The sequence below is a fragment of the Diplotaxodon limnothrissa genome, linkage group LG1 (assembly GCF_057381915.1).
Source record: "Diplotaxodon limnothrissa isolate DT_005_m linkage group LG1, D_limnothrissa_male_GT1.1, whole genome shotgun sequence".
Taxonomy (NCBI): Eukaryota; Metazoa; Chordata; class Actinopteri; order Cichliformes; family Cichlidae; genus Diplotaxodon; species Diplotaxodon limnothrissa.
Genome location: NC_140596.1, coordinates 38,639,480 through 38,666,217, shown reverse-complemented (window position 1 = coordinate 38,666,217; position 26,738 = coordinate 38,639,480). Strand labels below are relative to the sequence as shown.

General features: G+C 42.6%; 2 protein-coding genes across 2 annotated transcripts; one reads left to right on the top strand and one right to left on the bottom strand.

Annotated features, from left to right (window-relative positions):
• Window positions 1-412: 412 nt before the first annotated feature.
• On the bottom strand, window positions 413-8,486 carry psmd13 (proteasome 26S subunit, non-ATPase 13). Its single transcript, XM_085358296.1, has 13 exons — window positions 8,302-8,486; window positions 6,787-6,865; window positions 3,928-3,962; window positions 3,781-3,836; window positions 3,660-3,703; window positions 3,476-3,562; window positions 2,426-2,597; window positions 2,259-2,338; window positions 2,053-2,178; window positions 1,634-1,696; window positions 1,465-1,545; window positions 1,192-1,308; window positions 413-675 (listed from the first exon to the last, which is right to left on the bottom strand). The coding sequence occupies exons 1-13, from the start codon at window positions 8,400-8,402 to the stop codon at window positions 580-582; spliced, it is 1,137 nt and encodes a 378-aa protein (XP_085214422.1). The 5' UTR covers window positions 8,403-8,486; the 3' UTR covers window positions 413-579.
• Window positions 8,487-8,578: 92 nt separating this feature from the next.
• On the top strand, window positions 8,579-25,906 carry sirt3 (sirtuin 3). Its single transcript, XM_085358285.1, has 8 exons — window positions 8,579-8,976; window positions 9,061-9,112; window positions 11,112-11,291; window positions 11,396-11,628; window positions 11,723-11,823; window positions 12,893-13,054; window positions 23,854-24,063; window positions 25,736-25,906. Exons 1-8 carry the CDS (start codon window positions 8,883-8,885, stop codon window positions 25,757-25,759), a joined length of 1,056 nt encoding a protein of 351 aa, XP_085214411.1. The 5' UTR covers window positions 8,579-8,882; the 3' UTR covers window positions 25,760-25,906.
• Window positions 25,907-26,738: the final 832 nt, after the last annotated feature.

Genomic DNA, 26,738 nt, shown 5'->3' with positions numbered 1-26,738 from the left:
ACGCGACAGTCAAGTGGAGCGTGCGTCTGTCCTCTCAGTGAGTGAGTGAGACAGCGGTGAGGAGGGCTGTGCGAGAGCAAGAACACATAAATATGCCTGATACCCGTAAACGAAGCAGCATCTGGCTGCAGTTTAAAGACTTTTTTGTCTCGGTCTTGATACCCTCCTGTCTTGGTCTCGTCTTGGTTTAGGCGGTCTTGACTACAAGCCTATCGCACACACACCTATATTTTTAAAGAAATGATTATAAATCAATTTCTTTGGATTTTGATCTCCCGCGAATGTGATGAAGAATTTGAAAGAGCACTGCAGGTTTGGCACAAACCACGTATAGGTGGTTCAGCTAATGTTACTGGTGTTTCAACATTTTATATATGGATATAGATCATTAGAAACATGGATGTGATTTTTATAAAGACTTTATTGGAAGTTTTTGCTCCAGTACATATGGTGTTCCAACCAAACGTATTTTTGTGTAAAATACTACAGTGTAATTTACAGGCTGTTAATAAATGGTGACAGTAACAAAATTAAACAGATGTGTGAAGCTTCCCTCTGAGGACTCGGGGTCAGTCTTGCTCAGGTGAGGATGTCGTGGGCCTGCTGCTCCACCAGCACGGCCATGTTCTTCACGTCGTCGCACCAGAAGTCCAGACGCTCCTTCATCCCTTTGATCTGAAACAGCGACCAACAGGAGAGTCAGACCAACAGGTACAGTAATCATAACTACTGTCGACATAACGGGCATTTCAGGTCCCATTACTGGGTGAGCTGCTGTACACATTTGTTACATGCTTAGAGTGTTTGATGTTTCTATATTTAAAGAAGAATTAAAAAAGAGCCCAACAGATACTGATTTTTAACTGTCATACTGATATTTAGAGACTGAAAAATCAGGGCCGATATTTTTCTTTCAGACAAACATAACATTGATGTGCAGTTATTTTATCTGCTTCTTTATATTCTGCTTGAATCAGCTTGTCGGGGAAGTTGCAGATTGCCCTCTGGTGGCTAAGCTTTGTAACATCGACACTCATGGTTGAAGGGTGTTTCTTGTCGGTCTTCTTTATTTTTGACCTTTTTAAACCTATCGGCTGTTATAAATGCTTATACCCACATGAGTACCAAACAGATAACATCAGCCCACCAACGAAGCTGTAAACAGTGAAAGCTGGCATCACTGTGACCAACCTGCTGCAGGTCCAGCACTCTGGGCTGCACCCAGGTCATCTGCACCTTCTGGTCCACCTCGTCAATGTTCCCTTTGATCAGGCCCACAGACAGAGCCTTCATCACAAGCAGCTCAACCTACAAACAGACCGATACAACCATCAGCCTACACGAGGATCAGCTGTATGTGACCAGTATTAGGACAAACAACATTATCTCCAGTTATCAAAGGTGAGCATTAATTTCATTATCAGAGTTACACCCTGATTAAACACACGTTCTGACCGCACTGACCTCATTAACGGGGATTTTGGCACTCTGAGCGATTTCAGTGAAGGTCAGCTGTCTGTGATTCGCAGGACGAGTGAATGTCATCTGGAAGGGAACGAGAAGATGTTCAGTTTATTGTGGACAAACTGACGTCATTACACATCAGTGTTTACAACCTAACTGGCAATCCCACCTCCATGACGCAGAGCAGCTGAATCTTCTGCATCAGTTTACCTTCTTGTGACGCGAGGTCGGGCTGTGACCAACAGAGAAAACAGTGAGTTGACCCAAACATACACGTGAAGACTTTGCCAGATCATCTCTGGATTAAAGATTTTTCAACAAAATGCAGTTAAGACAGGGAGAAGAAACACAGGCAGAGGTCTTAAAAACAAGCACTCAGCACCTAAACCTGAAAAATTCAAACTTTATTTACAAAGGTCTTATTCATGTTCGCCTGAGGTTACCGTTACTTATTTGTGACTTTTAAACGGGGTTATTGATTATTTCCTGCACCTGCAGAAACTCCAGTTCATGTGTCAGAATAAATTCAGCTGTTATAGATGACAAGTCATCATTACACACATCTCAGGCATTAAAATGAGTCCCCACCTGTTGGCCCCAGGCAGACTTTAAGCTCTGAAATTTCTCCACATTGCCTGCATTGAAGGCATATAGTGTGTCAATCAGCCACTGCTTGTCTGTGTTCCTCAGCGACTCCAGCACAGGATGCATCAGCTGCACAGAGAAGCCACACGAGTAATCAGCACAGGCAGGTCGAGCTACACAACATGTGGCTAACAGAGTTCAAATCCCACCAGCTCTCCAAAGTTGTAAACTCCCTCTCCTAAGAGTCCAGCCAGGCCGAGCGTGAACGCCCTCTCCTGCCTCTCCGTCTCTGTGAACAACAATTACAAAATGAACTGAATACGAGTGATCTGCTGTGTTCTGACTGACACGCAGCTTAATTCATGCTGTTGTTTACCTGGAAAGCATCTGATGTCCACACAGCCCAGGTAGCGCAAGGCGTCCTTATAGTAGGCAGCGTGGTCTCCAACAAGGCGATAGTATTTACTGGAGAGGTCATAAAAGCGGCCGTGGACTGACGTCACTCCAGGCAAGTTATTCAACGTTTCCTCAATTTCTTCAATTTCTTTCTACAAGTGGAAAAAACAGGGAAGGCGATAAGTGGATGGATCACTGCTTTTAAACCCAACCTGAAGCTGTTACACCTCGGGGGGTTTCTCCTCTCCACACACACTTTATTTACAGACGTGGATCAGGTTAACACCCCGTTTTACCACAGACTGTATAAAAAAGATGGAAGGTGATGTGAAAGTGCCCCACACCTGTGTTCTTCTTAATGGCCACGGAGGCAGCAACTCCTATGGCTGCAAAGTGAAGCTGGATTTTATACACATCCTACTTCTTTTTAACATTTTCATTTGTGTCCTGTTGTTTCTCTCACAGCCAGTCAGAAAACAGCTGCACTTTTTGTCCATCAGTGACACCACCACCCAACATGTGTTCTGACTTCAGTGAATATCACAAAAAAGAAGGTTGTTGCAGCCCATATAGCTCTAACTTGAGCATTTACGCTAACTCAATTGGAATATATAACCTTATCTCAACTGACTGTCTTTGAAATACAGATTTCACTGATTCCCTCTTCTCCATGCGCTTGGGTGTAAGGCTGTGCATTCATCCTAATTTTGGAGTTTGTGAACGGTGACGTCTGTGAGGAAGGAGGTGGAGATGTCACATTTTTGTACAATGAGCGCAAAGATTGGAGGAAGGGAAAATGTCAGGTGTGCATGAGTGTGGCAGCAAGAAAACGATGACTGAACACCTACGAGTTATTTCAAGGATATCTACACCCAAGTGCCATTTGGACTGCACTTGTGGGTTTAACAGCTGCTGGTTTTTCTCATGCTAACAGGCAGAAACATCACGTGAACGTTCCAGGCAGTTGGAAACGCTCTGTCACATGCTATATCTGAGCTCAAGTCTGCCAACACCTCGCTCAGAGTTTTACCTTTGTGGCAGGAACGTCGTTGATCTCAAGTCTAAGATTGCCGATGGCGGTCTTGCAGAGAATCACTGCTTCCTCGCTGCTTTTCACCTGAACCAGGTGGAGACGCGCAGACGTTTGGTCAAAAGTGCACTTTACAGAATGTAACTTCAAAGCAACCTGTCATGCTGGTGTCTGGTCATCTTACCTTTTCCCTGGTCTTTTCAAGAAAAACGATGGCATCTTTTTGATCTAGACACAAACAGCGTTGGATTTTAATGCCAAAAAATGAATTAAAACAGAAAGAAAATGTTCCCATTTCTCCGTACCTGACATTTGTCTGGCAACGAACAGTAAAATCTCCACCAGCGACAATGGATTGATTCTGATAAAGGAACAAAAATTATAAATTAACAGGTAAAAAACAGTAAATACTTGTATTTGCTCTGTTTAGGACAAGCGGATGAACAACTCACCTGTGTTCAAAGTCACTCATGAAATTTTCATAAAGCTGGAAGGAAAAAAAAAGAAACGGAAAAGAGAGAATATTTAGTGGACAGTGTTATTCATTACCTTAGAAATGTAGCTATGACATTAGTGAATATCTGTACCAAGGGCCTCTTTGGTATGATATGTTTTAATATATACTAGTATGCAGTAAGTCTACATGTACGACAAACTGCTGCTGCATAAACTTAAATATTCAAGATAAACTAATTATGACAATGACAAGAGACCATGTAGGCGTCGGAATAATTTAGTGGCATCACTTCTCATTTTCAGCAGAACTGTACAGATACTTCGTTATGAAATGTAGTTTCCATTTGCATGCTGGTCAAATCTATGCATGTATGTGCTTAAAGAAGGCCTGTTCTGCTTCTCCTTATTTTCTACACCCTGTATCAAAGGTGGATGCTCATATTAAGCACTAATAAACATGATAATGTTTCACAGTATGTGTAAGGAAACCCTGTCATTGCAGCAACGCAGTTCTGGCTGTAAGCACAGAAGCCCCACCCACCTGCTGCTCAAACCTTCTGCCTGCTGGGGCCAGCCAATAAGAAAAAGATTGGCTTAAATAGACAGGGGCTTAAATCAAGAGTCCATGCAAATGAACTATGAGTCATGCAAAGCTAGAGTCCAATAATAAAAATAAGAAGCTGTGAATGAGCAAACAGGTAAAGTATGTAAAGATGAGAACCCACTCATGTTCAACGCTGCAACGTTTTCAGGGTGAAGCAGTTCAAACTGACAGAGGTCAGCTTGTATTAGCAGTAATTCCGATGTGTTATAGCTAAAAATGATCTCTAAAAGTAAAACAAGTTTGAAGTGAAAGTACAAACAAGTACTGCAAATAATATATGTTTTGATGTGAACATGGGGCGTTAAAAACAGTATATTCTCTAGTCTGCAGCACAGTTTTGAAAAGGAGGGCAGAGGAACAGACTGGCATTGGGTGGCCAGCGCTGGCCCTGCTACTGAACCACAGCAGTGCGTCTCAGTGGGACTATCCAGTGCTGTGAAGCTGCAGTGCAAACACATAATATATCACCACAGTCTGGTGCAGCTAAAACAACCTGGATTAGTGGAAAAAAAAAACCAAGATCTGGTCCAATGAGGCACCTGTGATGCCATCAGCTGGAACTCATATACTGCTGTTTACCACACAGCCGAAAGGGGTTTTAGCTAACCCCTCCACCTCTCCAATAGTGTAAAAAAAAAATACATAAACACCTGGCAAATAGAGCTGGGCGATATGAGATTTTTTCATATCACGATATGTTTTTTTCATTTCAGGCGATAACGATATCTATCACGATATAAGCCAAATAACTATAATTGTAAGATTTAAATGTGCCGTTGCTCACAAGTAAAATGTGAAATAATCAGCAGCTTGTTTTTATTTAAATATTTATTTCCCATAATAAGTTCAACAGGGTAGATGTACTTAAGGAACATGAGACTTTTTCAGATAAATAAAGGCAAATATTGCAAACTACACAAAAGGCAGCCGCTAAAGCGTTTAAGTTTCAAAATAGAACAAACAAAACAGACTAAATTGTCAATTCCACTTAGAAACAAAGTATTAATTCTAAAAATAAATCTTAGTTTGTTTTACAGAAGAACAGACAAAACTGACTAACTTTTGTCAATATCAAATAAACTGAGAACTAAAAGGACATTCTCAATCTCTCCTTGTTGTATAGCTGAGCTTTTCAAACAGTTTTAACAGTTACTTTAGTCTGACAAAAGCCGAATGACAAATTAGCGCTTCCAGTCAGAGACTGAGGCTACGTCCACACGTACACGGGTATTTTTGAAAACGGAGATTTTCCGTTTTCGTTTTAAAAAATAATCCCGTCCACACATAAAGGCAGAAATGAAGGAAAACGCTGCTATGAACATGCCAAAGCAGCAGGTGGCGCTAGATTCCTAACCGTGCAGAAATGTTGGCCAATCAGAAGTCTAGAAGCCTCGGTGGGAAAAAGTAAACAAAGCTGGGGCATAGAAGCAGAACCGAGTCGTATGTGTGGACGGACAGTAACTGTGTATATGTAAGCATTTAAACACTGCAGAGAGTAGAATTAACAGTAACAGTATTGTAGAAATTCATTTCACCGAAACAATAACGTGGCGCACAGTGTGACGCATGCACCAGTTTATTGTATTTCCAGACTTGCTTTCGGCACAATTTACAGTGCACGCTACTCTGTTTTATGTCAGACTTGAAATAGCCGAAATACCTTCACACTACGGAACTTCTTTGGCTCTTCCGTTCGACAATCTCTCCGGCATTGGAACCATCATCTGTTTTCTCTTCGGTCACGCTCGGTTGATTTTTCTAGTCGGCACACTCATTTCCTCCATTACGCGCTGGCTCCATTACCCGCTGGCTGCTTCCCAAACAAACACACGTGCGGCTTGGCACTTGTGCTGTACGTAACAAGTCACGCGACGTGACGCTGCGGCTGTGATTGGTTCGGCTCTGCGCTACTGAATTTGGATCGGCTGACCTTTTTTTTTTTTCTTTTTTTTTTTTTTTAAAGAGGACAAGAGCGGCGAGGTCTATCGCGATAGCTTAATTTCTCTATCGAGTAAAAGTTATATCGCGATACATATCGTTATCGTTCTATCGCCCAGCTCTACTGGCAAACTGCCGGGGGGGGGGGGGGGGTGTGTCAAGTATAACTCAATTTTTGGTAATACTCTATTGAAATACTGATACATTTCTGACAAATAAGGCAACAGAATTACTTTGTTCTCAATATCTGACAATCATGCTTACTCTTGTATGTTGTGTAAAGCATTACAAAGAGTGGCTGAGATGCAGTTACCTGTATGATACCATCGCCTGTTTTGAAGCAGGGATCTCTGACAAAGACCATCAGCTTCAGAGTCAATTGATGCCACAATCTAAGGGCAGAACAAAGAAAACAGTTCAAATCAGTCACAACTGCCAGTTCCTTTTAATTCATGATATCAGCCAAAAAACTACATCAAAATATGAGAAGAGTGCAATGAAGAGCTGAGAGACTTTATTCACCAAAAATCCCATCTACACACGACACCCCCATAGAGTAGTACTCATTCTATGGACTAGACTAGACCAACAGGGCCAAACAGACTGAGCACTACCTGAATTTACACAGAATCTTTTGGAAACAAGCTTTATTGTTCACATACACAATCATACAGAGTACAACATGCAGTGAAATGTGTCGTGTCTGAGCTGAAGACATAGCTGTGCCTTTCCAGGGCTTGGCGTTTGGCAATGGGGGCCTAGCCAAGACCCTTACTCCCTTATTAGGGAATCGAACTTGCGACTTCCGCTCCAAAGGTGTGGGGTCTTGATAGCCAGACAGGAACAGAAAGCAATTATCATTCCTGAGAACAGTCATCCAGTGGGAAGATATGTATATCTGTGCCAAATCAAAGGAAAAGCCAACGAGGGTCACCACGTGTTACTTCGATACTGGTGTTTGAATGGTGATGGTTTAACACTACAGTCTATGCCACAGTGTCAGCGACCAGTTCTCATTATTTTAGTCTTGTCCCCCCCTTCTGCAGCACACTTTTTAGTGAGTCCCTTCCTGCTGCTGAAATCACGACGAACAACACAGAATTGAACTGCAGTGGCCCTTCCTTTTAAGGGAGCAGGAGATCCAAACTATGTCAGCAAAGCACCCCCATAACAGATCCACCAGATTCCCTTAAGGTTTCTTTTTAGTCTGTCTCCCACTTTATAATATTACATATCAGAACTTTCAGTTAGCCTGTGAACTTCAATTACAAACCATTATCCGTTTATAAGGGTTAAAAACTGAAAAATTGGCCACTGCATAGCTAAAAGGGCCGTCTTTAATTATTTGCTTTGTTTGAACACTGTCAAAATACCAAATGCATATAGAGTCAACTGACACATAATAAGGAAAAACAAATCCTGATATCATGGAGGCGAGAAATTAGATGTTTGTTTCGCGATTATTGCTTGTCAAACTGATTAAAAGACTGTTTGAACAGTTACAGGTTGTTTTCTTGTTTTACGGTTAATTGACACTGTTAGCAAGGATGCACAGTAACAGCTACAAAAACCTGTGACAGCACAACAAATAGACTCCCGCTGCCCTAAATATTAGTGCTGGGCTCAAACCTAAAACTCAATTAGAGTTTAGAAAACAATATCATTTTGTTCCGAATTTAAAGCTTAAGCTTACTGCCAACGTGAGCTAAAGCTATGCTACAACAGCTAACCTCAGCTCCGTGCATGACTCAGCTTGCATTTCCAATGAATGGGCTAGCTAATGTAAGCTAGGCTAGCGGCTAGCTGCCACTTCTTACGACTTTTGTACCTTTTGTTGTACAAATCCTCCAGCGCGTGCCATTCCGACGCCAGCTCCGGCGTGGGGCTGTTACTCTGCTGCTGCTTGAGGTACCCAGTAACATCTTTCATGATAGCGACAAAATGTAGTTTATTCTATACTAATACGTGTTGTTGAATTTTTTTAGCTAATGTCAAGCAGCCTGTCGTGTTGTGGTAATGGGACTGCGCTGTTGCTGCCAGGCGCAAAGAATTATGGGAAATGAAGGAGGCGTTTTGGGTTTTTTTTATTGCTAGCTAAGATTTTCTGTAACTTAAGTTGTTTGGGTGCAGTCAGTCGCCTTATGTTTATTGCTATGGGATATATTTTTAATAAGCAAACGACGGATAAATTATAAATTGCAAGTTTGTGCAAGTGAAGCTAAGTTGTATCGTCGTATATTACAGAACTGTCAAAAAGGAGGTCAAAGGACACAGTTCTGCAGGTCTGTAGGCAGTCATTCTATATAGCTATTTTCAAAGGAGCTAAAATCGGCTTCTGTAAAACGGTGACAGCAAGAGCCATGCAGTGAAAGTGTGCGTGAAGTTTATTTTGAATCCTACAGCTTTGTTATGGCTTCTTCTGTTAGCTGCTCTTTGTTATTGTTACCTGCCAGACTCTGTCGAAGTCTGCGGTCAAGAGCAAGCTGGACGCTCTCCGCTAAAGGTTAGTGCACAGAGAGAGCTCAAATGATGCAACACAAAATGCATGTATGACCTATTATATTTGACACAAGTATTTGATTTCTAGGCTTCGATCAAAGGAGCTCGTTTCCAAGTGAAGGTGCAACACTTCTGTCCAGGTACCTGCATGGATACAAGAAACATGACAGCGGAGTCCAGGTGATGCAATATAGGCATCACCTGGCTGTCAACGCTGCATGTAGCGATATTTTAGTCAGTCTAATGAGCATTACAACTATAGGGATGCCGTGTGATGTCCTATTATGAGTTACTCTGATTCTCGTTCCTAATGTTGGATCAGTGGGAACATCAGTGCATCTTCTCCAGTCCCAGTGTTGAAGTGTCTCTGGGAATGATTCTGAACTCCGAGTTGCCCCTGGTGTATCCATCGGAGGGTGTGTCAATGACAAATTAAAAGTGCTTTGTGATGACAGCGCCTCCTCTATGGAGAAACAACTTGCATACATTGCTCAGGTGTGATTTTCTTCCATACACTCTTCAAATGTCTGAAGGTTCCATCTGCCCTTTAGTTCTTTCCATAGATGTTCATTTGGTCAGGTGATTGGCTGGGCTTTTCGAAACACTTTATTTTCTTTCTCTGAAACTCCCAAACACATACTAAACAACGTAGTGTATGCTGTGCAGTGCAGCGAGGCATGCTCAGACCTCTACACTGGAGAGAGCAAACAGACACTTCATAAACGTTCACATTTTGGACAGAGAAGACAGGTAGTTTGAAAGAGGAGTGACAGAAGCCACCCTTGAACAGAGGGCGGGGCTTATGACAACTGCCACCTATAATCCAGTTTTCAGAGCCCTTCCCAGGCGCCTTAACAGTGTCACATCTTGTGTCAGTTCATCAGTAGGTCACATGATGGGGCAAGGTTTCCCCTGAAACGTCAGCTGATAATGCCCCACGCCCTTTCTTCGCACCTTGGCTCATGTGATGAGGCCCTTGATCAACACTGGGTCAACAACCGTCTTAAGGGATAACTCCAACTAGGGCTTAAATACTAGGGACTCTCCACGATTTGCTCTTAGAACTGAAGAAGCTTCCCTGATGAGAGGTGAAACACCTTCAGGAAACTTAAAGAACTCCAGCTCCAAGCTGGCCCCAACAGTGCTCACTGGAACCTTCAGTAGTTTGGAAACTCTTCTGTACGCAGTGCCATCAGTATGCTTTGCAACAACAAAGCTGCAACAGTCTTGAGAGAGCTCCTTGGTTTTATCCCTCATCAGATGTTTATTGTGTGATACTTTGGTAATATGACACCAACTGGGACTGAAGCAGCTGGTATTATTTGCACTTTCTAGCTGACAGAGTTCAGCTGCTGTCATGACTTCATGTGTTTAGTACTTTTTCCATGTCTCATTATTTTTTCACATAACTTGATTTATGGACATCTATGCTTTGATTTCTTTGCATGTGTGGATGAGTTGTTACCAACATCCGACTTTCATGTCAATAGCACTGTGACAGGAGTGACGGACCTGACCACACGTTTCACTTTCCAGCACACTTCTGTATTAGATTGCTGCTTTCCAATCCCTGGCTGCAGCTTTTCAGCTGCCAGCCACACATACACAAGAACAGCCTCATGACCCAGTTCATACTTTCTAAGCAGGCGTGTCGGTCTCCCTGCAGCTGCGCCACAAACAAACAAGCACCTTTAGAAATATGTTTACTTAGAAAATTGGTGACATGTTCAATACTTACTAAACCCGCTGTATGTGAAGCACAAAGTGTTTTGAGTGCTCAAATTGAGTAGAAGGGTGCTATGTAAATGGCCTGTATTTGTATAGCGCTTTACTTAGTCCCTATGGACCCCAAAGCGCTTTACACATCCAGTCATCCACACATTCATACACTGGTGATGGCAGCTACATTGTAGCCACAGCCACCCTGGGGCGCACTGACAGAGGCGAGGCTGCCGGACACTGGCGCCACCGGCCCCTCTGACCACCACCAGTAGGTAACGGGTGAAGTGTCTTGCCCAATGACACAATGACCGAGACTGTCGGAGCCGGGGCTCAAACCGGCAACCTTTCAATTACAAGATGAACTGCCAACTCTTGAGCCACGATCGGGGCTCAAGACCAGCCGTTTACTTTTCCCAGACATGCACGATCTCTCTGCTGGACTCAGACCCGAGGGTTTTTCTCCCACGGTGGAAGTTCGTCCGCTAAGCAGCAGACCCTGGAGGATATCGCGAAGAGCATCCGGGAGCAGCAGTTCAAGAGGGTCGTGGTGATGGCTGGAGCGGGGATCAGCACTCCCAGTGGCATCCCAGATTTCAGGTAATATGGCTAGCTGTGGTTTCCTGCCCTGGCGTCTACCCATATCAGTAAAGACAAGGTGCATTCTGGTCTCGATCAACAGTTTCATTTGGATTCACTTGCAGGTCTCCAGGCAGTGGTCTCTATGACAACCTGCAGCAGTATGACCTGCCTTACGCCGAGGCCATATTTGAGATTAGCTTTTTCCACCATAACCCAAATCCCTTCTTCGCCCTGGCCAAAGAGCTGTATCCAGGAAACTACCGCCCCAACCTGACACACTACTTTGTATATCTGCTTCACAAGAAGGGTCAGCTGCTCCGGATGTACACACAGAACATTGATGGCCTGGAAAGACGTACGAAGTTTAGTTGTTTGACGTAACCGTGCATCACAGAGACTGTGACAGTGAACTTGATGTGCTTGTTTTCTGTGTTTATGCCTATTTCTAGTAGCAGGGATTCCTCCTGAGATGCTGGTGGAGGCCCACGGCACGTTTGCCACTGCCACCTGCACCGCTTGCTTGAGGAAATATGAGGGCGAGGACCTCAGAGTGAGTCAGAACGCACTATTGCATAAAAATGATTCAGAATTTTTTTTTCGTTAGGTTTTTTTTTGACAAGTTGGATATTTGGGATGTGATGAACAGTGCTACTCATACTGGTGACACACAGCTTCTGGCTGTAAATTTCATTTTGCTTTCATAGCTATATTAGTCGTTCCAACTTTGAAACTAGTACACTGACACTAGATAATGGAATTCTAAAATGCCAGAAAACCTCCAAAAACAACCCAACATTCATCCCTCAAAGTGTTCTTAGGAAAACTCAGGACAGTAGAGTCGTGAGATTTTTAGAGGTGAATGGAATTTTTTCCCAGTAATCAGTGATGCCTTCAGAGATGTGAAAGTTACATGTGCCATGTGAATTAATATAAATCAGGGTGAAAGTTTCCTCCGTGCTAAGGGCTCTACGTGCCTCACTGTATCAGGGATCGCAGACAAGCTTGAGTTTTATTCTGTTTTGTTTTTTATCAGGTGTTGGTGTTGTGAAAAATGTCCTTGTTGTTTGTTTTGATTTGATTGATTTTTTGCTAAACAAGCAAGGAAGAAATCAGCGCTTCTTAAGTTGGCAGGATAATAAACCAATGACCAGACTGAGATGTTGAGCAGCTGTTCAGCACATGATTAGGATACGTGTAGTGTTTGTTCCGTTCTGATGTTCAGAGTCTGCGTTGCTGTAAGACCCAAACTTCACGTCAACTGTGTGGATTTATGCTTTCTTCTGTTCCTCTGTAACAAGGATTTTGTTTGTTTGGGCTGCAAGTTTCAGATGAGTCGAATGCATTTGTGTTTTTCCTGTCAAGTAAAAAAAACAGGCATCTGCTGTCTACAAGAAATATGTTTTTCCCTCAAACTTGTACAGGTGAACTTTTGAGTTCTCATAATTCATTCAAAGAATTTGCAAATAAGCAATTATTTCTTTCTTTTTTTAATGGATTTTTCAGGTTGTATTTTCATTGAAATCTGGTGTATTTATGTCATACTCTGATTAGTTTAAAACATTTAGTTGGAAAAAAAAAATCACTTGTAGACAGTAATTTGACATTTTGTGTTTTGTTAGCCCGACGTGATGAGTGGGACGGTCCCCAAGTGTCCCACCTGTAAGGGCGTGGTAAAGCCTGACATCGTGTTTTTTGGTGAGGAGCTTCCACGACACTTCTTCAAGTATATCACAGACTTCCCACTGGCAGACCTGCTGATCATCATGGGCACATCACTGGAGGTGAGCTTCAAACTCAGGCAGGAAACACACTACCTTCACACAGTGAGGCCTGTAAGTGTTTGGATTTTAAATCAAACAATCGAAACGTGATTGTTCAGACTTTCATTCAAGGGTTTAAACAAAAGCGCTGTGTTATGAACAGAAGACCTGTTTAGGAGTCACAGCCATTTTCAGAGGCTCAAAAGTAACTGGACAAATTAAAATCAGTTTAAATATAAGAATTGTTACAACACTTGGGTGAAAGTCATTAACTAACTTGGATATAACAGCAAAATAACAAAAAATGCTTCTTTGTTCAAATACTTGATGCTATTTAAAAAAGAAGATGTGAGGAAGAAAAGCTTGGCGGGTGAAAAGCAACGTGGCTCATCTTCTCTTTGAAATGTTTGTTTGGTAACTTTGTGGTATGATAAAGTAACCACAGTATAACCACTGCATGTCCATGGCACCATCTGTTACAGCTGCAACATGTACATGCAGTGTCACTGCATCATCTACATCAGGGGTGTCAAACTCAAATACACAGTGGGCCAAAATTCAAAACTGGAACAAAGTCGCGGGCTAACATTAATATTTATTGAAAAAAAAAATCTTCCTCCAGATATAAGAATGAATCTCTTCTTATGGAGTCAAACAAGTTTTGCTGAAAAACTGAATATGGAACAAGCAAAGCTTAAATACTAGACAATATATAATAAAAAAAAAAAAAAAAAAAAAAAAATATATATATATATATATATATATATATATATATATATATATATATATATATATTTATATTTATTAGGGGTGCAACGATACACAAAATTCACGGTTCGGTTCGATACTTTGGTGTCACGGTTCGATATTTTTTCGATACAAAAAAAATGTTCATGCATTTTTAATTTGTCATTTATTAAAATTATAAATATATAATGTTAGGTTTGTAGCTTGAACCTATTCGCTGGAACGTTAAGACAATATAATTACACTGCAAGCAAGACACAAGTAGGCAAACTTCTTCATGGTACTCGTGCACGGGAGAGAACCGGACAGGCACCGTTCCTTCGCTTGACCCCAGTAGCTCTCGTCCGTTCTCCCGTATCACTGTCCTTTTATTGAGGTTACATGAATATGCATAAGTTCATTAACATATGACGTCTACATACACAAAGAGTACCTTGCCTGTGTGTGTGTGTGTGTGTGTGTGTGTGTGTGTGTGTGTGGACTGCTGATCAAAGGGTCAAACATCCTTGGTCAGGAAGAGGGTAGCCTCCCCCTCACCCTAGATGGTTCATCCTAGATAACACGGTGAGGAAGTCCTGCAGTTCATCTAAACAAAGAGCACTTAGACTAGAACAGACGCAACTACGTTAATCCTACCATAAAATAATAAGACACGGTATGACCTCTCATGCTCCCAAAGTGCTGTCTAATACACACAAAGTTTGCAGACTATCAAGGATCAAAACCTCTACCAATCTACAACTAATTACAAAACTCTAAGCATATATAAGTAAATATTTCTAAGCATAAATGACAATCAACAATACAAATCTAACATTTCCCCCCTTTTTGACCTTTATGCCTGAAAAGTTCCCAGGTATGAATACCTCATGTCTGACAGTTTCAATGCAAACATTTTTATACTCAGCATATGTCAAATCACCCTAAATTACTGAAAAGGTACACAGTTCAACAAATGTATTAGCAGTTATCCCATTCATTGAGCTCATCTCATGGCAAACTGCATCTTACGAGCAAACAAAGAAATTGTTAATTTAATAGTGAAAATAAAAAAGTAACATTTTCAAAAACATCTCAGCTTGGTAATGCTTCCTCCAGGTGTGCACATCACATGTCTCTCTGCAGAGTGGTTTGAGTTCTGCAGGGCGTCATGAATGTCTCTTCCAGTTGTGTCCATCGTTGTCCATAGGACCAGAGTCCAAATGTATGTAGAATAGACATTCAAACATACCAGTTGGTTTTGTTGTTTGTCAACATGGTTCTCAGCTATTTCCAAAGCTGCAGACCTCTCAGCACTCTAGTTTTATGGCCTCCCATTACCTCACTTCAGGCCTTCGTCCTGTGAGGGGGATATTTATGACTCCTTCATTGTCCTTCATTGTCCATACTCTGCAGAAAACACCTCTGTGGAAAGGGTGCAGGGTTGTCTTACTGCTATTATGATCCCAGCAGCCTTCAGAGTGTCATCGTATGCACAGTACAGTGGCACAGCGTTAGGTGATGTTCATAGGAAACTGCTGTTATCACCACCATAGCTTCTGGTTCCTGTGCTTTTCACAGAATCATGATGTCATCCTCGAACTCCTTCTACGCTGTCGATGGAGCTTGGCACGCTCCTCATCCCCTGAGTGTTTATGTTCCAACGCTGCTGAAGGTTTAAGGCAGAGCACGTCGTACACCTTAGTCGTCTTCCTCAGCGTCAATATTGAATCTTTCATTGTATTTAAAATCTTGCTGTGGGAAGTCTCCTCTTGATTTCCTGGAAGCTTAGTAGCACAGCTCTCTGTGTGATGTCTGCTGTGCTGAAGATGATCTCTGATCCTCCTGAAGCCTCTCTCCCATCTTGTGGACGATCCTCTCCTCTATTTTGCAGGCAGTTTCATGGTCCTTGCTGTGGCTCCAAGGTCTGATTTCATGATGGGCCCCAATCAGCTTGATCTTTGACCTCAACCACTGCCTGGTCCTGTCAGCTATGCGCTTCTCACTGGGCCTCTGAAGATTTCTCAGGAGATTACTGCTGCACCTGTATTTCCTTGCTAGGAAGACAAACTATTTGGAGAGTATGTCAACAATCATCAAACCACATTCTTTAGTTCAGTGAACTTCACTTATAGGCCATCAAAGCCTCATCTGAACATGGGTGCACCACTTGCATAGGTTTAATATTTGTAAATAAAACGGCTAATCACACAAATCACTGCAACAATAATAAAAAACATTGTTTAATGTTAATCCTTGGACCCCTCCTCTTGACGCATGGACACACCCATGCGTCAACTCACCAAACCTGGATTCCAGTCTTAAAGAAAAAGATTAGCTAGATCATATCCCAGGCAACATCAGGGCATCTCCTCCCCTGGAGCAGCACCACCCTGGACCTATAATCCTGCAATGAAAATGTTAGTGTGCTTTGCATATTAAGTTTGCTTAACACCCGGCTCTCCCAGGAGCCTGCATACACACCATCATGGCCCGGAAAACAAAATCTGGAAGTAAAATCAAACTCCATACCTGTAAACAATTGTATCATAAGGACAAGAAGCATTCAACATCAGCAAGACAAGTGTCATGTGCAGGTTTTCTCAAATCAGTAAACTACAATTATTTTCACAAGTCGCCTCAGACATGGATCATCCCATGTACTCAGGCAACATTAATGTAATCGGTGACTGCTCTTAAGCAAAGTCACTCCACTTATATATTACTATGGGCTCAAAAGTGGCCAGCTAATGAGCCCATATCAAACTATCCCAGAAACACTGTATCTCTTATTTGTTTTACTCATGTCACTTGTCCGTTTCAGCTGAATCTTCCACAGCATTCTCAAAGAAACTAACATTAGCAATACACATTGACTGTAGTCAGACAGAGGTCAGACACAGGTCAACAGGTTCCAGAGGTGCCATAAAAAGACCATAAAGTTAGCCATCTATAGCTGTGGAAAGAAGTAACACCAGTTCTCAACACAGGAAATTTCACACAGGTTATTCACATTATCAAAGTAACCTTCACATTTTCCCATCAACACAACGCAACAGCATCACCACTCATAACCTGTAAACACAGTTTTCCTCACACATAAACCCAGAAATCCTGTAGTAGGAAAAAACATCAACCAGTTGTCCTGGTATAAATCGCATCATCAATTCACATGAAGAACTGGCATGCTGTAAGAAAAGAAAATGCAAATATTAGCGCTTGCGCAGGCGTATGCATACTTTGTCACAGTTATCTCTGTGAGCAACTCAAGCCTATGAATAACACACCTGATAAATGCACAGACACAGAAAATGGCATTTAAAAGGTTAAATCATCATGCAACCTCGAGTGTTGCTGTCATCTTTCTGCTCCTGTAAAAGGAAACACATGGGTTCATCTGCACCTTTGTCAGGTGGGGGTTAACTTCACACAATCATGTTCAGTCAGTCAGTTATTTTAAAATTCTTACTCATTCACTCAGTGGTTCCTTCTTTTGCTAATTGTGGAAATTATCATCGCATTCGTTTCCACGCTCAGCAAAACGACGTTATTTCAAAAAGAAAAATAATTTAGACTGGATTTCCTCGTTGAATCCTTTTTGGGGGGGACTCTCATTTCCTAATTGTCCCAAATAAGTGGCTTTCTCCTGAACCCATTTTAAATGTGGAGAAACTCACTTGCAACAATTTTCTTGACAACGTGTAACGCTTTTAATTCCTGACTTGCAGATCTGCTCAAAGAAAAGAAATTCACAAGCAAAAATCAGTGCTTGTTCAAAAATGAAAAATAAAAAATAACAGAGATTATCAAACCAAACTCTCAGTGCACTGTGAAAGTATCAAAATAAAAAGGCCTTGTTAAGTCATGACACAAACTCCTCATCATCTTCACAACAGGAGAAGAATCATCAGCTAGATTCACTCCAAACCAACCATCAACTGCACAACACACAACATAACCCTAATGTCATATTAGCTATGAGTTTAATCACCCGGTCTGTGCTCTTCACTCATTTAGGCCACAGATCTATTTTATTCAATTTTTCCTTTTTCCCTTCATCATAAAACATGTGACATGCTGTCATGCACTTCACAAAAGACATTTGTTCTGATGTATTCAGAGTTGTGTATCTAAATACAGGATTCACTCGCACATCAAAACAGGAAACTCAGTGTTTTAGAGTCTCCACTCAACACACAACAACTCCAACACATCTCATTCACTCGTACTAGAATTCAGTCACCTTTCATTAATCTAAAACCAATCAACTAATTTGCATATCAGCTATTAACCCACTAAGTTGACAGGACGACAGAAAAGCATGTTCAAAATAGTATCACAAAAGACAATTTCCCTCATACAGTAAATTACATGTGCTGCCTCAATCAAGCAGGAAGCTTCTCCCAATTTACCATTTTAACAACTAAATTTATTGTCTGATCACTGGTTGGTCAAACCAGGATCTTTTTTCCCCACAAAAGTTAAACTGTTGTCCTGCAACCTGGAGAGTCAATTTTTTGCATTGGATAAATTCAGTATTTAATAACAAGTGTCTGCTAAATTGACACTATTTTAACACTGATGAAAGATAACAAGCTAATTTTCATTGCATGGGTTTGTGTTATTAGGCAGGTCTAATGCATGTCTGTGGAGCTGCATCTCCAGCAGAGCATGTTCTTAAAGCTGCCTTTCCTACACACTTCTCTGCTATTATTTAATCATTTCTTAACTAATGTGCTATGAGTCTTCATGAGTCATTTTGTGTTTGGAATTGTTAGTAGGGTTAATGCATGTTCTGCTTGTGTGTGTGTGATTCTGTATATGTTTCTATTTTCGCAATGTTTCAGACTCCGTCTCAATTTTCCAACTTAAGCAGTCAGTTTTCTTTTCCCCAGGTTTGCTAACCCAAATTTTGATTTCCCACATTAAATAATTCCTATGTGTTCTCACCTAGTCTTCTCACTCTGTTGTCCTCTCACTCTTTTGTCCTCTCCCACTTCAACAGTCCCGGCAGTTCTCCTTCAGCTTTGTCCTGTCTAGTAGCTGAAGTGCTGCTGCTGCCTTCTTGGGCGACTTCTTAGCAGCTGCTGCCGGTTTCTTGGCTTTGGCCGCGGCGGGCTTCTTGGCTTTGCTCTCAGTAGCCTTGTTCATCTTGAAGGATCCGGAGGTCCTGGTGCCCTTGGTCTGCACCAGAGTGCCCTTCGCCACCAGGCTCTTGATGGCGGTCTTGACACGGGCCTTGTTCTTGTCCACATCGTAGCCTCCGGCAGCCAGAGCCTTCTTGAGAGCGGCCACAGACAGGCCGTTGCGCTCCTTGGAAGCGGCCACGGCTTTCACAATCAGCTCGCCCACGCTGAGGCCGACCTTCTTGGGCTTGGAAGTCATCATCTTCTTCTTCTTGGCCTGAACCTCGGCGCAGGGCGCAGGGCGTGTTTATGATGGAGCCTTTCCCACCACAGCGCTGGCACGTTGAACGCATCATGAAGGGTCCATTTCTTTCATGTCGCTAGCCAGCATGCTAGCTGCATGTGGCTTGCCCGAGTCACTCAGTCCTTTTTGAGCATTTCAACATGCTGCCACCGCCATCTTGCTCGCCCCTCCGTGGAATTCATCCAATCAGACAGGAAGATGGGTTTGCTTTCTTCTGCTGCTGCTGTTTGTCCACATTACTGCTGCTTTGCTGGGACTTTTTGTGCTCAGGACTTGCTGCTGTCTCTTTATCATGTTATTGCTTTGGAGCTGCATTCCTTATCTTCAGGGAGGAGTGAGCTCGCTTGTGAGGTTGAGAAACACATGGCACTGTAAATAAGTCAGCCAGAAACTTGGCCTGCATGTTTCCAATGATGTTAAAATATAACTTTCTTCCGACTGCTGCATGTGGAAAATTGATTCAGGTCTGCTTTTCACCTGAAAGTGACAAACTAAAACATTTTCATTATTATCATCACTGCTTAATCAACACACATCTCTCTCTCTCTCTCTCTGTCTGTGTTTGTGTGAACAATCCTTTCTTAAAAGCAGAAAATGACATTGTAGTTGTTTTTCGGCTGATCAACACAAAACCTTTTTCCTATGATTATTTCTCTTCGTCTACAATGTAGTAATTTGTCTCTTTTTCACTCTTTTTTTTTTTCTTCACAATAGCTGGTGGTCTGCAAAATCACCGCTCTCACTCACAATCAGAGGCAATCACTTTTGCACAGTGCACAAAAACACTGTGATGTCAGACACATTCACACTCACTTTTTCATCTGCATAAATAAACCATATGGCTGGAGATATGTGCCATGGTGATCCATAAGCATGATCACCAGTTTATTTAATTATTTTTAATCCAACAAAACAAATAAACAAAAACATGATGCTGATGCTACACACACACACGAGTCAAGGTGCAGAAAAACTGCTCATGGAAACGCTGCACACTCTCTGTTTCCCTCTCTTTGAGTAGTTCTCAGACAGCTCTTGATCTGATAATGTGTAGCTTGCTCATCAGCTCAAAAAACAAAAACAAAACTGCAACGCGACATCACACAGTAGTTGCATGCTCTGCCCACAGTGGCAAAGTCTTACACTTTCATATTCAACACAGCTTCTCCATCATGTATTTTTAGATGTTTCATACAGGGTTGAGCATATTAGTTGTTTTCACAGGTGTGCTCTACATCTCAACAATGGCTCATAATAAGACGACAGTCTTCCACACAGGTCAAGTGCCTCTATGCACTTCATGAGTTTAAATATTTACCTATATCACTTCTCCTCACATGTCATTGTACTGAATTTAAGCAACCACAAGTTTAATGTAGGTTACTTTTAACAACTATCCACCTCAATGGTTTGGCACACAGGCTGTTAACATTTTGTGTCAGGAAGGGGTGGGGGGAAAGCCACCCACCAGAGCACAGCTGCTGATGTGGGCTGGCCTTTTCCACACACTCTTCAAGGCTGGTGTGTTTTCTGAAAACTTCTAACATTTGAATCTCTTCCATTTATAAGCCTGCGATTAACCGCACGGCTCAGGTCCGCGTGAAACCCGCGCGACCGCATTCGCGTGCACCCACGCAGCTGTGGAGCCTTCGCTCTCTCTCTTTTATACATAAATACTTTGTGCTGCCAGGAGCAAAGTCCAGCACAAACGTCTTTCTCCCTCTAACTCACTCTTGGTTGCTTAGAAACCCATGATAACAACAACAGTCGGTGTTACAGACCACGTGTTCTGCTCCGCACACACTCACACAACAACAACAACAAAAACGACGACGACGACAACAATGACAACAACACAAAATAGGCCTACTCCGGACTCACACCGGACCGCTCGGGACCCTGACCCAGTTGTGGGACGCTCACCCACTCGCGCGACAAAACCCAATGAAGGGACGCTCGGGACACACACCCAGGGCGATTTCAAAACCGGACACTCACCGGACGCTTGGGACCCTTGGGCGATTTAACCAAAACTTCTTTTTCGGGACACTAACCCAGTTATCGCTCCACAAAGCAGCGAACTTCTCAACGCCTCACAAAATGGCGGAGACTGCACAACGACACGGTTATAGAGTCGGCCTCTTTAAACTTACTTGGCGTTGCTTAGCGTGTAATATCAGCCTGAATCCCGCCGATCGCCATTCATCGAGGAGAAAGACAGACAGCGAATCCACAGGAACTTCCTGGCTGACGTCAGTCTTTCAGCGTGCCTCCCCCCCCTCGGTGAATGCGATCCCAGGGAGCCGGCATCGAAGGACCAATTAATGTTAGGTTTGTAGCTTGAACCTATTCGCTGGAACGTTAAGACAATATAATTACACTGCAAGCAAGACACAAGTAGGCAAACTTCTTCATGGTACTCGTGCACGGGAGAGAACCGGACAGGCACCGTTCCTTCGCTTGACCCCAGTAGCTCTCGTCCGTTCTCCCGTATCACTGTCCTTTTATTGAGGTTACATGAATATGCATAAGTTCATTAACATATGACGTCTACATACACAAAGAGTACCTTGCCTGTGTGTGTGTGTGTGTGTGTGTGGACTGCTGATCAAAGGGTCAAACATCCTTGGTCAGGAAGAGGGTAGCCTCCCCCTCACCCTAGATGGTTCATCCTAGATAACACGGTGAGGAAGTCCTGCAGTTCATCTAAACAAAGAGCACTTAGACTAGAACAGACGCAACTACGTTAATCCTACCATAAAATAATAAGACACGGTATGACCTCTCATGCTCCCAAAGTGCTGTCTAATACACACAAAGTTTGCAGACTATCAAGGATCAAAACCTCTACCAATCTACAACTAATTACAAAACTCTAAGCATATATAAGTAAATATTTCTAAGCATAAATGACAATCAACAATACAAATCTAACATATATTTTAACTCAAAAGTACAGTTTTTAAATTTAACCCTAACCCTTGTGCGCGTTTTTTATTTTGACAGTGAATGCGCACCTGCGGACCACTTATGTGCAGCCCTGGTTATATAGCTCGTCATATTGCAGCCACAGAAATTCTTTTGTCCATGAAACCATAAAGCTGCACTTTCTTTTTGCCTTATAGCCTGATTTGTCATAACTTCTCCGTTTTGTGGTAAGCTTTTCTTTGGCTGTCACTTCTTCACCCTGACCTGTCTTATTTGGCTCAGCAGAACTGAAATGCTTTTACACGCGCACTCACATAAGCTCAGCGATTCTCTGCGCGATCAACCTCTCACATGTTTAAGCTTGCTGCGGGAGATTTCACTTGTCATGTTTGCATAGTAAGCTAACGATTAATAAGACGATGTCAGAGGAATTGGTGCGCAAATTATCGTCACTCAGAGATCAGTGCTGTCGCTCTCTATACACAGTTCGCACGATTGCAAAGTGAAAGCAAAAAACAAGCGCAAATTCAAACGCGACTTCAATATGTCACATATTGACAGTGGCTCACCGATGCCAATGACATAATTACCCAGCTACATTTCTGAAAGAATGCAAAAGCATTGACATATATTTTTCCTACAATAGCCCGACGGGCAGGGAAGAGATAGATTTTGGTAGCCCGACTGAAAAAATCGCTAGCTCCGGGACGTCGGGCTAGCGATATTGCGAGCCCTGTATCTGATTGAGGAATCACTCATCTTTGGAAAAGAGAGTTTATTACAGAGAAATGGCTCTTTCCAAAATAAAAGCTATACTATCCGCTTCTTCTGGGCTATATTCTCAGCAGCATAAGGAGAATCATGTGCTAACAGCTGTCTAAATGACTCGGCTAAAGTTAGTAGCATGCTTGTTGTTTTTGTCTTTGCACTAGGATGATGTCGGTGTAAATGTGCAGTCATATTCGTTGTGTTCCCACTAGTGCTTTCAGGTTAATCTCGTTGAAATGACCTTAACGCCACAACACGGCAAATCTCCGTTAACGAGCTACCGCCGATCGCTCCGTGCATGGGGCTAGACGGCCAACACGTTAACGAGCTAACTGCGCTAACACACTAGTTCACACCAATGTAATTGAGCATTGCATGGCACATTCAACATACTGTTTTACTTTAGTCCATGACTCGCTTACCTTCAGGGTCATACGTCACATGAAAACCAAAATAATTCCAAACGCCAGATCTGAATGAGGGTCAATTTGCCTGTTGCAAGGAGAGCTTAACTTCTGTCTCGCTAGCTTGCCCTGTGCTCTTCCTTCTGACTATGCTGTCTGTGTGGAGCGCTCAGTGGATCTGCGCTCGACAGTGCAGCCTAGGCGGAGTAGTCGAACACAGATTCACTGAGCGCTCCACACAGACAGCATCGTCAGAAGGAAAATTGATAAAATAAATTACAAATGTTGTATTGTTCGATACATATGCGTACCGAACCGAAAGCACTGTATCGAACGGTTCAATATCGATACGAATATCGTTGCACCCCTAATATATATATATATATATATATATATATATATATATATATATATATATATATACCAGTAGGCCAGCTCTAATAGTAATGTGGTATGGCTTCGCGGGCCAAATGTAATTAGGCTGTGGGCCAGAGTTTGACACCTATGATCTACATTCTTGTTTGAGGGTTCATAAAGGGCTGCAGTTAACTCTTTGCTCTTTAGGTGGAGCCTTTTGCCAGTCTTGCTGGAGCTGTTCGCAGTTCTGTGCCCCGTCTTCTCATCAACAGGGACTTGGTGGGGCCGTTCACCTGGAGCCGCCGGCCTAATGACGTCGCACAGCTGGGTGATGTGGTGAGCGGTGTGCAAGCTCTGGTTGATGCTCTTGGCTGGACTCGGGAACTTGACGCTCTGATGGCGGCCAGCACTGAGAAAGTGAGTGCGTCATTAGCTTTTAGTTCAGAAAATCACATCAAAAATCGTCACGTTCCGGCTGCATTGGGCCTTTTGGATAGTTTTCTGGCTTCGTCCCAGTCCAAAGACATGCAGTTAGCCTGGTCAGGTTCATTGGTGATTCTAAATTGCCCACAGGTGTAAATGTGAGTGTGAATGGTTGTCTCTGTGTTAAGCATGTGACAGACTCGCAGCTTATTGACGGTATACCCTTCTCGTCACCACGCTGGGCGGGTGGGCGATGTTTGTGAATGCAGTATCTTGAGAACAAAGTGACGTAGGAGTCTCAGATTGATACCATGGTGTCCCTGAAGGTTCTCAGTCATCCAGGAAATAAAAAAGATCAATTATCAAATTTAACAACCTACAGAGGTAGTTTGATCATTTTAAAGACACTCTGAAAGTAAAATATGATGCAGCAGGCTAGTACGTTTTGACAAAATTTCTTTGCAGCAACTCAAAATGGTACTCTGTGGTTTGCCACATGTTTGTATGCAAGCCTGAGAACATTGGTACATGTTCACATTGAGATGGGTCAGGATCTGGATCAGCTCATCGCTGAGCTCCTGGACAGTCTGAGGAGAAACCTGTCAGATTGGGATGGACTGAAACATCATGTCCCAGAGGTTCTACTGGGTTTAGGTCAGGCGAGCGTGGGGGACAGTCAGCATCAGTTCCTCCATCCAGATCTGCCTGCATACTCTCATACCACAAGAGGCTGGAGGAATCCAGGACCAACTGTACCAGCGTAGGGCCTGACTGTGGGTCCAAGGATTTCATCCCAATACCTAATGGCAGTCATGGTGCCGTCGCCTATCCTGTAGAGGTCCGTGCGTCCCTCCAGCCCAGCAGCCATGCTGGATGATGATAACGTTCTCCACAGCTTCTTCAGACCTTTTCATGTCTGTCACATGTGCTCAGGGTTAATCTGCTCTCATTTGTGAAGACCACAGGGTGCCATTGGTGGAGCTGTTTTGATATTCAATGGATGAATCACACGCCATGGTGCTGGGCAGTGAGGACATGGTCCACTAGAAGATGTTGGGCCCTCTGGCCACCCTCATGAAGTCTGTTTTTGATGATTTGGTCAGAGAAATCATCTGGAGGTCCTTTGGTAGCTCTGGCAGTGCTCATCCTGTTCCTCCCTGCACAAAGGAGCAGATACCGGTTCTGCTAATGGGTTAAGGACCTTCTATGTTCCTGTCCAGCTCTCCTGCAGTACCCGCCTGCATCCTAGAATCTCCTCCCTGCTCTTGAGACTGGTGCTGGGAGACGCAGCAAACCTTTTGGCAAAGCCATGCATTGATGTGCCATCCTGGAGGACTACCTGTCCAATGTCTGTAGGGTCCAGGTATTGCACTGAGCTACCAGTAGTGACCCTGACCCTAGCCAAAGGCAGGGATGATAAAAACAGTCATAAAAGATAAGGAAGGAAAAAGTGTCAGTGGTGTCCACTGTAAAACTATTCCTGTTTTGGGGGTTGTCTCATTGTTATCACTCTAGTGCACCTGTTGTTAATTTTATTAACTCATTAACAACGCTCTCTGCTACTGAACTGATCACATCAATATCCCAGAATTTTAACTGAGCGCAGTATTGAGCACAAATCTCACTGAAAACTTCACTAATCAAACTGTACGTACTTTCTCTGCAGAGTGCACCAAAAAAAGAAGAGTGACACAAGTTCACAACATCAAAAAAGGAGGTTTGACTTTACATCAAACACACAAACTGTAGGATGAAGTCCAGAAGACTCGAGGTTTACCAGGATTTTAAAAATGGGATCAGTGGTAACTATCAGACTGGTAGATAAAGAAGTTGTATAGTGGAAATGCTGTGTAATTAATGCTCAGTCAAATATGAATAAAATACTGTATAACAAAGTTTTGTGTGCAGTAGAATTTACTCTGCAGTAGCAATATTGAGTACAGCACACAGTATTGTACAGGTACAGTACTCACTGGTACTTTATTTTATTTGTAAATGCACAGTTGACAGACCCAAGCTATCCTGTTAATGTGCCAGCTTTATTTTCACCTGCTGTCTCAGGGAGGTTATTGGCATGAATGGAGCCTTTTTCACTGGAGAGTATGAATCCCGAAGTCTGCTGCTCACCATCTTCAGCTCATGCTTAATGCTAGACTGAGTTAAAGACTGAAACACTGATGTAAGTCAGTAAGAACAGCTCACAAATATGGAGTCATACCAACAAAGAGGCTGTGTAGAATGTGAATTAAAGGGTAAAATAGGGATTATTCTTCACAGACGGATCCACACTGAGTGGACGCGTGTGTGCGTCGATGGTCATGAAGTCATTGTACACAGTCAGAGAGATCGTGAGTTCTGATACACTCATGACATCAATGTTATGTTTGCTTTTTGGTAACACTGCCAAAGAATTAGGGATAAAAACAGTTATTAAACAGCAGAGGGAGTAAGAGGGCAGCCGAGACTGTAACACACTCCTGTTTGAATCCTGCTGAGTGCTGTAAAGAATAATGGGAACTGCAGCTGAGACCACATTCACCTACTCTGTTTAAAATATAATTAAAAATGAAAAAAGAAAAAGTTTCTGATGGATATATGATGAGTTCAGTTTCTCGTATACACTGACTCATCACTTGTACATATAGTTAAAATAAATTTGAATTTAATTT